The sequence below is a fragment of the Trichosurus vulpecula genome, chromosome 1 (genome assembly GCF_011100635.1).
Source record: "Trichosurus vulpecula isolate mTriVul1 chromosome 1, mTriVul1.pri, whole genome shotgun sequence".
NCBI classification, from domain to species: Eukaryota; Metazoa; Chordata; class Mammalia; order Diprotodontia; family Phalangeridae; genus Trichosurus; species Trichosurus vulpecula.
In genome coordinates this window covers 398,439,387-398,452,732 of record NC_050573.1, presented here as the reverse complement: position 1 = coordinate 398,452,732, position 13,346 = coordinate 398,439,387, and the positions used below count along the sequence as shown (strand labels likewise).

Sequence of the window (13,346 nt, the reverse complement as noted above, 5' to 3'; positions counted from 1 at the left end):
CTGACACTCCAGGCCATGAGAAACTGCCAATAATAACAATAACTGAATTAAGATAACACTTTAAGGTTTGCAACACACTTTTCATACAATTGCTCCTGTGTTCACCATCAGTATACATGTTATTGTCCCAATTTTACACATGAGGAAACTGAGGCTGAGAAAGGTTAAGTAGCTTGCCTATGGTCATAGAGTGTGAGGAAGGATTCAATCTCCCTCCTCCAAAATTACTTTATGTATATTTTGTGTCCACTTATCAGTGTCCCTGTTTCTTCCAGTTGAATGTGAATGACTCGAGGTGAGGGGCTGTTTTTAAGGTTTGTCTTTGTCTGCTCAGGGCATAGAGTGGTACAGAGAAGTCACTGAATGAATTCTCTTGGATGGGATAGTGTATAGAACAATGACCCTGGAGCCAGTAAGAAGTAGAGATAAAGCTGAAGCGAACTTAAAAGCACCTAGCTCAAGCCTCTCATTTTCTTTTTAGGGAAACTGAGGCCCAAAGAGGTTATGTGACTTGCCCAACGTCACCTAGGTACTAAGTGGCAGAGCTAAGATTCAGACTCAGTGTTGGCCTAAATGGCCTCTGAAGGCCTCCCCAGTTCTGAATCTAGGATTCTATGAATCCAGGTATTCCTGCCTTCAAAAACAAGATGATGTTCACAATTTTTAAAAATTTATTTATTTATTTTTATTTCACAACATTTAGTTCCACAAGCTTTTGAGTTTTAAATTTTCTCCCCTTCCCTCCCCTGCTCCCTCCACAAGATGGTGTGCAATCTGATATAGGCTCTACGTATCCATTCACATTAAACATATTTCCACATTAGTCGTGTTGTAAAGAAGAATTAGAACCAATGGAATGAACCACGAGAAAGAAGAAACAAAACAAAACAAAACAAAAAAGAGAGAGAAAATAGTATGCTTCGATCTGTATTCAGACTCCATAGTTCGCTCTCTGGATATGGATAGCACTTTCCATCAAGAGCCTTTTGGAGTTGTCTTAGACCCTTGCATTGCTGAGAGGAGCCAAGTACATCAAAGTTAGTCCTCATACAATGTAGTTGTAACTGTGTACAAGGTTGTCCTGTTTCTGCTCCTCTCACTCGATGCTGTTCACTTTCATTCAATCCATAAGGCCATAGACTTAGAGCTAGAAGGGATCTTAGAGGTCATCTAATCCAACCCCCCTCATTTTATAGATGAGGAAAAAAAGGGCAGAGAGAGGTTAAGTGACTTCCCAGGTCACACTGCTACTAAATGTTTGAAGCAGGATTTGAACCCAGGTCTTCCTGGCTCTGAGATTGGTGCTCTATCTACTATGCCAGGCTGTCTTTATTGAATTGAGTTCAATTAAATCACAAAAGCATTTCATATGTACCTACTATGTGCCAGATTCTGTGTTAAGCTCTGAGGATACAAAAAAAGGCCTTGCTCTGAAGGAGCTTGCATTCCATTAGTGGGGAAAAACATGTATACAGATTAGTAAATATCAAAATATGAAATAATGTAAACAGTACATATTTCTGTGTATGTATATACATATATGTATAATTATACATATACGTATGTGCAGTAACAATGGATGGGATAATAATAATAGGTAACATTAAAATACCAGCCACTATGCTAAGCACTTTACAATTATTATCTCATCTGATTCTCACAACAAACTGGGGAGATAGGTGCTTTTATTACTCCATCTTGCAAATGAGGAAACTGAGGCAAACAGGTGAAATGATTTACCTGCAGTCACACAGCTAATAAGTGTTAATAGGCAAGTTCAGGAGCCTAGGGAAGGCTTGCATATGTAAAGAGTGTGAGTGCCCTCTCTCTTTACATTTCAGGGTCAGGATGTTTTCAGAACTGATATCACAGGTGATTGGGTCTAGAATTTCAGTGGAGAGGCAATAAGACCTTCCATGGCATGGAGGTCCCAGCCTTCTCTGGAGATGTCTGGGGTGGGGGGATTAGACTGTACCAATCATACACTGTACACCAAGGTGTCCTCATCAAGAAGACCAATTAGTGGGGAAAACAAGTGGCCTGAAGCAGTTAGAAGGGTAAGGGAGGAAATTTTTTATATGATGATGGAAGCTGCAGTTTACCTGCCAGCTGCTAACTGCTGGCCCCCTGGCTTTTGGCATCACCTTTGCCAGTAAAACTTGTAAAACTTCCAATTGTGATTGCTGCAGGGCAGCTCCAGATGAGTGTGCCTCACTTCATAGTGTAACCCCAGCATTCCAGTCTGTGTTGCCTCTGCACTCGCCTGGTACAGGATAGAGAAGGCAGGGTGGTAGGTAGGGAAAGCATGTCCACTTATCCCATCTATTCATGGGTCAGTTCAGCCCGTCTGTCCATCCTCAGTATATACCATAGGGGGCACTGTCGAGTAACTGACATAGACCTGGCCTTCCAAACAGGAAGACTTGCATTTAAAACTGCAGCAAATCACTTAACCTCATTTCTCTCCCCACCCCCATTCAACTGTTTAAGACAATAGTTGCAGAATAGTTGTCAATCTGGGTTGGTGGAAGGAGTTTCCTCACCAGGCAGGTTCTTAGATAGATGAAATCAAAGATTTAGACAAGAAAAACACAAATTTATATATAGATAGGTAGAGATAGACCATTTATTAAGACCTTTCTACGCGTAGACACTGCACTAAATGCTTACAATACAAATACAACCAAGCAAGACATTCCCTGCCCTTAAGGGGCTTACGTTCTGGTAGGGGAAGGCAGCACAAAGCTGGAAAGGCAGTTTAGTGGCTCAGTGGCTAGAGCACTGGGCCTGGAGTCAGGAAATCCTGAGTTCAAATACAGCCTCAGGACACTTACCAGCTGTGTGATCCTGGATAAATCTCTTGACCCTGTTTGCCTCAGTTTCCTCATCTGTCAAATGAGCTGGAGAAGGAAATGGCAAACCACTCCAGTATCTTTGCCAAGAAAACCCCAAATGGGGTCAAGAAGAGTCAGGTATGACTGAATAATAACCAACACAAAAACACAAAGGGGGAGTGTAATATGGTATGGGGATACCCGGGAAGCAGAATGGAGCAAAAACTTGACTGATTAGAGGTTGGCACCCCAGGAGCAGGGTCTAAGGTTCTTGTCCACAGAGGATGAGGATGAGAGATGCCAGCCTTCTGGAGATGTGCATATTAGCTTTCTTCTCTCCTCCATCATGCTTTACCTCTATATCCACTTTTTATTCCAAGGTCAACATTTGGTAAAATTCAAAGAAGAAGTCCAGACGTCATTTCTGTGACATATCCAAGGGTCTTGGCGCTCTTTTTAGGAACAGTGCCACATTAGAAAATCATCTCATCATTTTGCTCCAGTTGTCAGACACCAATGAATTAAAATACTCAGGCCCACTTGTAATTTAAGTTGAAGAAAGATTTACTGGAACCAAAGAATGTGATGACATAAGAGAGGAAAAGGCCTGATTTGATTCACTGCCCCCTCTTCTGTGATCAGAATTCAATCATGTTTGAAAGTCTGCTGCTCACCTCATTAACGGGGTTGTCTTTTCTGCTTGATTTGGCTGATTCTAACACTAACAAAGTTAATTTTATCTTGCACCATGTGCAGTCCAGGGCAGGATAATGAGGCCGCTGTATCCAGCTGGTCACATCTGGTGAAATCCTCCAGTACATTACTCTGCACCACAAATCCATAATAACAAGCATGTAGCCCAACAAGAGAGAGGCGCCTTCTGGAGAACTAATCATTTAGAACTCTGAAGTATCAACTTACTCTGCAAAAGGGTGAACCATCGAAAGCCAGATTCCTAAAGGAAAATTTTCTCCCATCCAAATGTTAATATCATTTCAACTATATTTTTATTTAAAATTGTAACTACAGGGATCATGAAACCCACCCTTGCCCACCAGTCTTCACAAGATGGTTTGAAGAACAAAGTTTCATCTCCCCACCTTTGAGGTGGAAATACACAAATCACTCCTCCTTCTCCTCCCCTATCCCCAAATATTCTCCTCCTTCTCAACAGGTTGAAGTTGTTGTAAGGGGTTAGGAACTGCTCTGAGAGCTCGATCAGATCAGTGGAAGGTACATAATCAACCCTGATAATTGAAAGTAAGAGTGCTTGGCCACTCCCCATACTTAGTCAACTGCTCTCACTAAGCCATCAGAAGAGAAATTATATTGCAACCAGAGGCAATGGTCATATGGGTTCATCTTTAGTTGAAAACAATTCATATATTATTATATAAATATTTGATACATTTTTCTTTCCCCTATTTTTAATAGAAATGAGGAAATAATTTGACTGTCAGTGCTCAATTTAATATTAATAATGATTGAATTTGGAACTCAAAACTTAAAAAAAATGAATGTTAAAATTGTTTTACATGTAATTGGGGAAATTATGATATTATTAAAGTAAAAATATTAATAACAATCATCCTGTACTTTCCACTAAAGAACAAAACTCAGAAATCTTTGAGTACTTTGGGAGACATTTTAAAATTCATAATAACACATATAATATGTGTTTATTCATAATACTCATCAAAAACAACAGCAAAAGAGGACTGAATGTAGGGATGCTCACTTCTTCCTATGGTACTATATGGACAAAACCACAACGTGGTGGACTGCAAATGTCAGTGTTAAACAAGAAACAACTCAGCCAAGACTGGGTAAATACCTCCTCACCAATGACTCTCTCCCTTGAACTAACTCCCTGGGCCAATTCTTCTGTTGTCTGATCACCTACAGAGAGAAACAGATAAACAGGGGTCTTGACTCAAGGTATGTGTACCCCAGAAGAACACCAAAAGACGGCTCCAGGCACCTCAATCTAGACTGGCAGGTTCTACAGAAATAATGTGAATTCCCACAAAGAAGTAGGAGATAAAGGGGCGCTAATGCTACCAATGCAGAGGTCCTGGGCTTGAACAGCTTCTTAAGTAGAGGCAGCACCTTTTTTTTTCAAAGAGCACATTCTCTCTCTTCAACAATAATTTATTCCTAGAGAGTAGAGACAAGTGAGGGCGTTGAGGTGGTACAGTGGCTAGACTGCCAGGCCTGCAGTTAGGAAGACTCATCTTCTTGAGTTCAAATTCAGCCTCAGACACTTATTAGCTGTCTGTTCTGATTGCCTTTCAGAGGCTACTGATTAAGAATGGAAAAAATGAGTTGTGGACTGATTCAGAATTAGTCACTGGAGGCTCACTCCTATTTCCCTGAGCTCACTTGCCTTTGGTACTACCATTCTGGGTTAGTATCTGACAGATTCTTTGTGCACAATTGTGTGAAGGAAAGGAGAAGGAAAGGAATAAACATTTATATAGCACCTACTATGTGCCAGGATGCATTGGGAGACCTTGGCCCTTTCAGGCTAAGGTCTTTTCAGGTTCTCACTTTGAGTGACCTAACGCCCATTCAGTGAATAGGCCTCTTTAAGAAGTTAATCAAGGGATGGCCCCTTTAATCAAAACTCAAAAAAAAAAAATCAGACTGGGAGGGGAAGACCCTTAGGGTTCCTGGCCAAAAGAGAAACAGTTAGTATTTACATTCACTATGAGCCCCAGAGTGAATTGGGTTTAAAGCTTGGTTTTTGAGAAAGAAATCTTGTCAGTAAACTGGAAATTAAGGAGGAATTCTTCAGCCATCTACATGTACCTTCCTTTGGGCAGAGGAAGGAGAGGGAGAGGGGGAGTGGGAGCGGGAGAGACTACTCACAGGTTGTGTTTGTCCTTTGTTCTCGAAGAGGAGCATGACATCAGGGAAATGATGACATGACTTATAGTTGACTTTGATTTGAGTGACGGAGGGCTGTGCAAGGTCACCAGCCTCACTTTCTCCTCCCAATGCATCCTGGGCCATCTCCAGTCATCCTGGTGAATATCAGGCCACTGGACCCAGAAGGCTCTGGAAGAGAAAGTGAGGCTGGTGACCTTGCATGGCCCTCCCTCACTCAAATCAAAGTCAACTGCAAGTCATGTCAACATTTCCCTGATGTCATGGTTCTCTTTGAGAACAAAAGACAAACACAATGATTATGTGCCAGGCACTGTGCTAAGCACTATTTTCAAATATTATCTCATTTGATCCTCACAACAACCTGTAGGGTAAGTGTTATTATTATCCCCATTATACAGCTGAGAAAGCTGAGGCAAACAGAGGTTAAGTGACTTGCCCAGGGCCACACAACCAGTAAGTGTCCGAGGCTGGATTTGAACTCATGTCTTCCTGACTGGTGCTCTAATCCACTGCACCAGCTGCTTCTGAGTGAGTGGGACGGACTTCCCCTAAAAGGCCTTTGTTCTACTTATCCCCATCAAAATCTTTTGAGGCTTGTTGGGAAGTTTAGCCACCACATATACATCGGCACTGAATCGTGTAAGAAAAAGAACAGTGCATTGTGGGATTTTGGGAAAGTCACTAAGCTGCTCTAACTCCCAATATTGTTGACTTTCATATGAAGACATCTTTTCTACATGCCTTATGGGATTTTTGTAAGGATAACATAAGAAAATACACATGAAAGTGTTTTATCAAATGGAAAGCACTGTACAAATGTAATGGATTATTATTATCATTATAATTACTGTTATCATTGTTAAGCAGTTCCCTGTGAAGAACTTGAAGCTGATGACAGCTGTGTTTGGGGGATGAAAAATGTTGGCTTGGAAAAAGACCAAACAAGATTTCAAGCTAAGTCAAGGACTAAATTGCTTTGACTCAGTCAGGCCAAACGATTTTGTTGAAACTGGTTGTTAAGGAAAACAATAACAAGAAAAAGGTTATTCAGTTACCTCTTTCACTAAATATTAAAGGTCAGAACTTCAGAGGAATACAGTATGCAGGCTCCAAGGTCAGGCTCTCTGAGTCTGAATCTTGGCTCTGCTCCCTACAGCCTGAGTGACTTTGGACAAATCCCTTACTTACCTCAGCTGAGCTTTCCCTATCAAATTAGGGGGTCTGAATAGAAGCCTCTAAAGTCCTTTCCAGTTCTGGGTCTGTGATCCTATGGTTCTTTGGATCCCTAGTTTTAAAACCAGGTACTGGGGACTCCATCTTATCTAGCAAATCATTTGAATGGCCTATCAGCTACCTCTATTCAACTGACGCAGGTAAATTTTTACTTTTACTCATGTATTTGTCCATGAGTTACTTATTTTTGTGTTAGTGTTTGAGGAGAGGGCAGAAGGAAGTGATAGAAAAGGTTTTACTACATTTACCTGTGTTAAAGTGTAACCTCTCCTGGGACTATTAATTTTTTAAAGACTTAATACTTTAATACTGTGAAATGAATGGCACAAGTGAAAATGAGTTGATACAGTGAAATGTTTGGCAAGCTGGTCAGAGAGATAAATTTAATCAGGGAGATTCTTCCCAGAAGTCCTCAAATGGTACCACATAGGCAACAACTTCTACCTGAGGAGGGCCCTGCTGCCAATCCTTCCTTCCTTTTCTTCTCTCTCTCTCTCTCTCTGTCACACACACACACACACACACACACACACACACACACACTTATGTGATGGAGTCTTGTTCTTGTGCTCTTGTTACAGAGACAACAGGACACAGGGTTGGCCTCCAGCGGTGGCAGAGGGAAGGGAATCGACTGTGCGGCCCTGACCTGCATGGTGCAGCTCGCTCAGATCCTGGTTGGAGTAGGCCTGGGGTTCTTGGTCAACTCTGCTGGGAGTGTGGTTGTGGTGGTGATTGTGGCTTCAACTGTGGCCTTATTGGGCTGCTGCTTCGTGGCTCTGTTTGTTAGATGTGTGGAATAGAACAATAAAGAGACAATGGAATTGGATCTGTTTAACAGGCAATCTCATCTTTCTGGTTCTTGTGTTTTGCTGATCTGCCTAAAGAAGACTTGTGTTTTCTTCCAGGGAAACAAAAAGGAAAGGAGATGCAGTCCTTTCCCTTAAGGAGATTACAATCTAGAAGGGAAGATAAGAAAAGGGCATAAATAACTTGTCCATGCATCAGTTCCCAACAGGTCTCCGGAAAACAATGTCTATTAACTCAGGCACCACTTGCTCAAGAGATAGCATGAAAGGGCCATCTTTTGGTGGAAAAGGGAATTGCAGGGTTTCTGACCTTCATGGCTCTAAAAGCATGGGAAAGAGTCATATACCGGACTGTATGTACTGGATGTGCCCAAATGTCTCCACAAAATGAACATTTTTCACCTATTTTTAGGTTCATATTTTAAAGTAGAAGTTAGTTGGTATTTTTTTAAAAATTAAGTATATTCGTGTTTTAGTTTAGTTAGATGAATAAAAATAATATCCTTTATGGTTAATGCAGAACACATGTTCACTTTAAAAAATTAAAATTCCATGTGTTCTCAGTGAAATGTGTGGTGTATGCATATGTCCACACAGGTTTTTTTTTTTCTGCAGCTCTGTCTTCCTGTCAGACATAAGTATTGTAAAAAATAAGAGCCCAGGTGCCGTGGTAACTAAATGCCTTTATTCTTTCCACTCGATTAGGAACATCTCACCATAGTCTCATTCCCTTTCTTCCTTGTCTCGCTAGTCTCCCTTGGGCGGGATATTAAATGTCATGGAGTGCATATGTCATTTTGTAACCATTCACCTCACTATAAATGTAAGGAGTCAGTAGTGCCCTTATGTTTAGAAAATCTAACTAGGCCTTTTTCTGGGTGTGGGTTTAGGGAAATTTCCAGGAAATCAGGCTCACTTAGATGTCATTGAAGTGGAGATTTCTGGTTTTTTGTTTGTTCATTTTTAAATCCTGGGGGCAGGGGGTGCAGAATAACAGAGTCCTGGCTACTCTAGAACTACTCATAGTCTATTGGCAGAGCCATCACTAGAAATTTTGGCACCGGGGGCAAGCTTCACACACAGGACAAATAGCACAAAACATACCCTTGAACCAACTTCTTAAGACAAATTAAGTTGGGGGAGAGATAGTAACCCTGGGACACAATGTCCTCTTAAGGGAGAAATCCTAAAATACTGCCAGATGGAGGGACACCAGCCACTGTAGGTAGAAAATCTATGCTGATAGGGAGGTTACCACTAGGGGAGGTTGGAAGGACCTCACCTGGTTGCAGGCTATAGGTGTAAGGGGAAGGGAATAGACATTTATATACTGTGTGCTAAGCATTTTACAAATATTATCTCATTTGATCTTCACAATGACCCTGAGAGGTACGTGCTACTGCTGTTCCCATTTTACATTTGAGGAAACAAGGGACAAACAGGTTAAGTGACTTGCCCAGGGTCATGCAGCCAGTAAGTACCTGAGGCCAAATTTGAAGTCTCCCTAGCACTTTTTCACTCTATCCACTGCTCTATCTAGTTGGCAGCTTATAGGGGACTTTGGGAAGAGGGAGAGTAAGTGTACTACTTGGTAGCTTACTGTTTTAACTAGGTATTAAGTTCAGTTGCTATATTAAGTGTTGGTGTCCTGTGGCAAAGACCTATTACTTTGCCTTAGTTAAGGATCTGACTATGTTTTAGGTTTGGGGGGCAGTAGGTAGTTGATGGAGGAGTTGGAAGAAAGATAAAGGGATACAGGGAGGAGGGAAGGGCCAAAGGTCGTTGGAGACTTGCAATCCAATTCTTCATTCCTGATGAGTGTAAAACTATCTTTGCGTCTCCCTCCTAATTACCCCTCAAAATCTTCTTGTTTTTGTAATGTTTCTCTTTTTCCTGTCTCTGTTCAAAACCCAGACTCATATATGGGCAGAACACAAGGCCAGGGTCACTCCCTTCTTCCTTGGGCACTAGGCATTGGACCTAATTACATAGCCACAGTAAATTTGTGGGCAGAAATGGGGAGTGTGGTCTAAATCCTAGTGGGAAGAGGAGGAACTAACATTCTGTTTCAACAATCTGCTAGCAGCTGTTGTGGAGGTGAAAGACCCACCAACAACCAGCACACAGAAAGCTGCCAACCCAGGTTCTTTTGATCTGCTTTACTAAGGAAAGTAATGTTAAGGGGTTAACAATCTCAGTTTAATCAAACATACAAATATCATTCACTTAGTTCAGAGGAAAAATCCAGCACCCTGAACTTCAGAGCAAATACAAAGAAATTACAAACATCAACAGACAGACATTGTCTGATTCAAATCTCAATGCATAGTTACCAGGGTTTAACAAAGTCCCAACATCCAGGTTTACAAGCTGGAGAGCTCTTAACTACAGCTGCCCAGAGTCTCCATGTCAACACTCCGCCAAGAGTGAGAGCCCCTGCAAATAGCTCTGTTCTAGTTTTTTATACTCACTTTAGTTGTTGTCAAACGTCATCTGAGCGACCAGAACTTAGGCTCCTACTATTGGCTCTGGGCTTAGCAACTCCCCTTAGGACTTCACACCCACATAGGCTTAAGTACCTAGTAGACAGGGGTTTGGGCCTGGGGCTTTGCACCTAGTAAGGCTGTATCAAAGGCACTTAATTAATCATTTTAAAACAGTATGAAAGTCCCACCTTAATTGATATTACACATTCTTCCTCCCCCTCCTCTTTCCAATGTATGGCTATTCTAAATTAGAAATTATTGAGGATAGATTGGGGCCATAAGGTTTTAAAAACTGAAGCACCTGCATTGTCTAATATTTATGTCCCATACAAAGATTGCCCAGCTTGCCTTTCATATCATTTCAAATAGTCCAGTGGTTCAGCAGAGAAGATGTTCTGATTGCTGATTTACCAAAAAGTGGCCTCCTTTATTCTAGGGTGGAAGTTGTGTAACTTTAACACCTTGGATCGATTAGCAAATGTGAGAATACTATAATTCTCACACTGCGGCCCACAGTAAAGGCTCTAACCCTTCTAGGCCACCACCTACCTCTGTTTTTGTGCTCCTCTTTGTAGCATATGCTAGGATGGGAGTATCTACTGGGATTTCACAATGCCATAATAGCTATGACGCCTATAAAGGGAGGAAACCATGCCTCCCTCTTTCTACCAAATGCCGCTGAGCTATCAGTCAGTATAGAGCCAGCCTGCCATGGTCGTAATTGGTTGTTACATGGTTATTGGTTGGTCTCATAGAGGTGGACATAGAGGAAAGCAGGAGGATCATAAATATGTCTTCCTTCACATGTACTTATACAGTGCCCCAGCCACATTATCTCTCTGTCTCTGTCCTTGTCTGGGACAGTCATTTATAAAAGTCTTTAAAAGACTACAAAGAACTTTACATATGTTATCTGATCTGAATCCCATAGAAATCTTGGGATGGAAATCCAGCAAATATCCCTGTTTTGCAAATGAGGAAACTGAGGCTGTGAGAAGTTAAATGACTTGCTGATAGTTCTACAGTTAGTAGAGTGTCAGAGGAAGCAGGATTTAATCCCAGGTCTTCCTGACTCCAAGCCTTGTAATCTTGAACACAGGAAAAATGTGCAGGGCAGAAGTCTGAGGATGCAGAGTGTGTGTTTGCTCCTCTGGCAGAGACAATTTAGTCCAGAGACCAATACCGCAGACTTTGAAAGTCAAGCAGAGGGGTGGGAGAAGGGGAGAGTTGTGTTAATTGTTCTAGTTGCCCTATGGCTATATATGGTGTAACAACAATGTTGCTAGCAGCTGCTGTGGAAGTGAAAAACCAACAACAAGACCAACAACAAGAGGACACAGGAGGGTTGCTAGCACAAGTCCTTTCATCTGCTTTTCTAAGGAAAGTAACTTTAAGGGGTTAACAATCTTACTTTAATTAAACATACATATACCATTCATTTAGCTCAGGGGGAAAAGCCAGCAGCCTGAACTTCAGAGCAAAGGCAAACAGAAATTACAAACAGATCAACAGACAGTCTTTTATCTGTCTGACCATAATACAATATATACATAGTTACCAGAGAGAAGCACTAACATCTGGGTTTTCAAAGTGGGGGCCTGTTTCAAAGACTACCCAGAGTCTTGTCACCAACACTCTTTCAATGAGTGTGCCCCCAAGCAAAACCTCTCCTTCCGCAGTTCTTTTCTTTTTCAAGTTATCGAAAATTTTTCAAGGTAAAAATTTATTTGTCAAGGAGATATGCAAATAGAATTAAATATAGTACAAACAACCATTAATTCACACAGTCTGCCCAGTTTCTAAGTTTCCATTATACTCCTAAGCATTCAGCCAGGCCATTCAACTCATTAATACTCCCTCAACAAGTTCTTACCATGATTTGAGGATTATTCAACTTCCTGTTACCTTAAGAATTCCTAAGATGCCCTTCTCTCCCTTCTCTAAAGTCTTTTTTTCAGAAATGCTGCTGGATGTTTTCTTTGTTTGCCTCCCCATACTGTTGCTTGATTTGGAGGATTTCATTTTCTAGCTGTACAATAGTCCGTTCAATTTCATAATTTTTACTGACGAGGGAGACCCAGGTCGACTCCATTTCTCATAATTTAGACCCAGTGGTGAGTTGCATGTTCTTCCTCTTGCCAGTTTAAGTCCTGAATATGTTTTCTTAACTTCTGCAGCTCCTTCTGGGCTTGTTCAATCATATGAACTAGATTTTCATTATAAACTTTCCAGGCATTGCAACCATGTTGTGACATCAACTCAAGGTTTTCAATGCGAACTGCCTGATGCTCCAGTTGGGCCATTGAATTGTTTAGACACTCCTGCCATGTGGTGATATCATTTTTCTGCCCAGAGGAGGGAGCTAGAAGTTCATATCATTTCATGCTAAGCAGTTCAATTGGTTGCTGGGCAGCCAATCTTTCAAATTCATTTCTCATAATGTCAGTCTCAAAAGTTGAGTAATCTGGAGCAGGCAGGTAGCTCAGATAGTTCTTGGTTGGCCCATACTGGCGTGTTTCCTCCTCTACCAAGGCAGCAGCCGCCTCCTGCATGCCAACCCTGATTGAAGTACGTCAGGGAGCCCACCACTGCCTCCCCAGCCATGAGCCTGGTACCCACCATCCTATGGCCTCAGCTTCTCACGGCACGCCTCCAGGCCGACCGTTGGCTCCTGTGTCTGCCGCTGAGGGAGTCCCCTCCCACAGTTCCAAGAGTTTTCAATTCTCAATTCTTGTTTCTGAGTTCAGTGGCCATCCTCTGTGTATATGTGTGTGTGCGCGCGCGCGCGTGTGTGTGTGTGTGTGTGTGTGTGTGTGTGTGTGTGTGTGTGTATACATATACACACACACACCCCCTTTTTCAGGGCCTGAGTGATTCGCACCTCTCAAGGGTTTCACACTCTTGAGGGCTTCACACCTCTGGTGACCTAACTAGCAAAAGGGTGTGGGCCTTCCTACAAGCAAAGGCAAAACTCAATCAAAGGCACTTGATTGCCTTAGTGCTGAGAAGCATACCAAACAAAAGACAACAAAAAGTCTCACTTTGCTTGCCCTTACATATGTATATATGTAAATACATATATATAAATATAC

At 41.8% G+C, this 13,346-nt stretch overlaps 1 protein-coding gene and 1 pseudogene across 2 annotated transcripts in view; one reads left to right on the top strand and one right to left on the bottom strand.

The window, feature by feature from the left end:
• SLC45A2 (solute carrier family 45 member 2) overlaps window positions 1-7,762 on the top strand; it is a 66,780-nt gene extending 59,018 nt beyond the window's left edge. The window contains exons 7-8 of one of the 2 annotated variants that reach the window (XM_036758076.1): window positions 2,746-2,756; window positions 7,543-7,762. In XM_036758076.1, coding sequence (XP_036613971.1) covers window positions 2,746-2,756; window positions 7,543-7,762 — 231 coding nt within the window. Of the gene's footprint in view, window positions 1-2,745; window positions 2,757-7,540 lie in introns of both variants that reach the window. The other variant, XM_036758068.1, reaches the window with a different exon arrangement.
• Window positions 7,763-12,208: 4,446 nt separating this feature from the next.
• Window positions 12,209-12,876, bottom strand: LOC118834621 (annotated as a pseudogene).
• Between the last annotated feature and the right edge of the window lie 470 nt (window positions 12,877-13,346).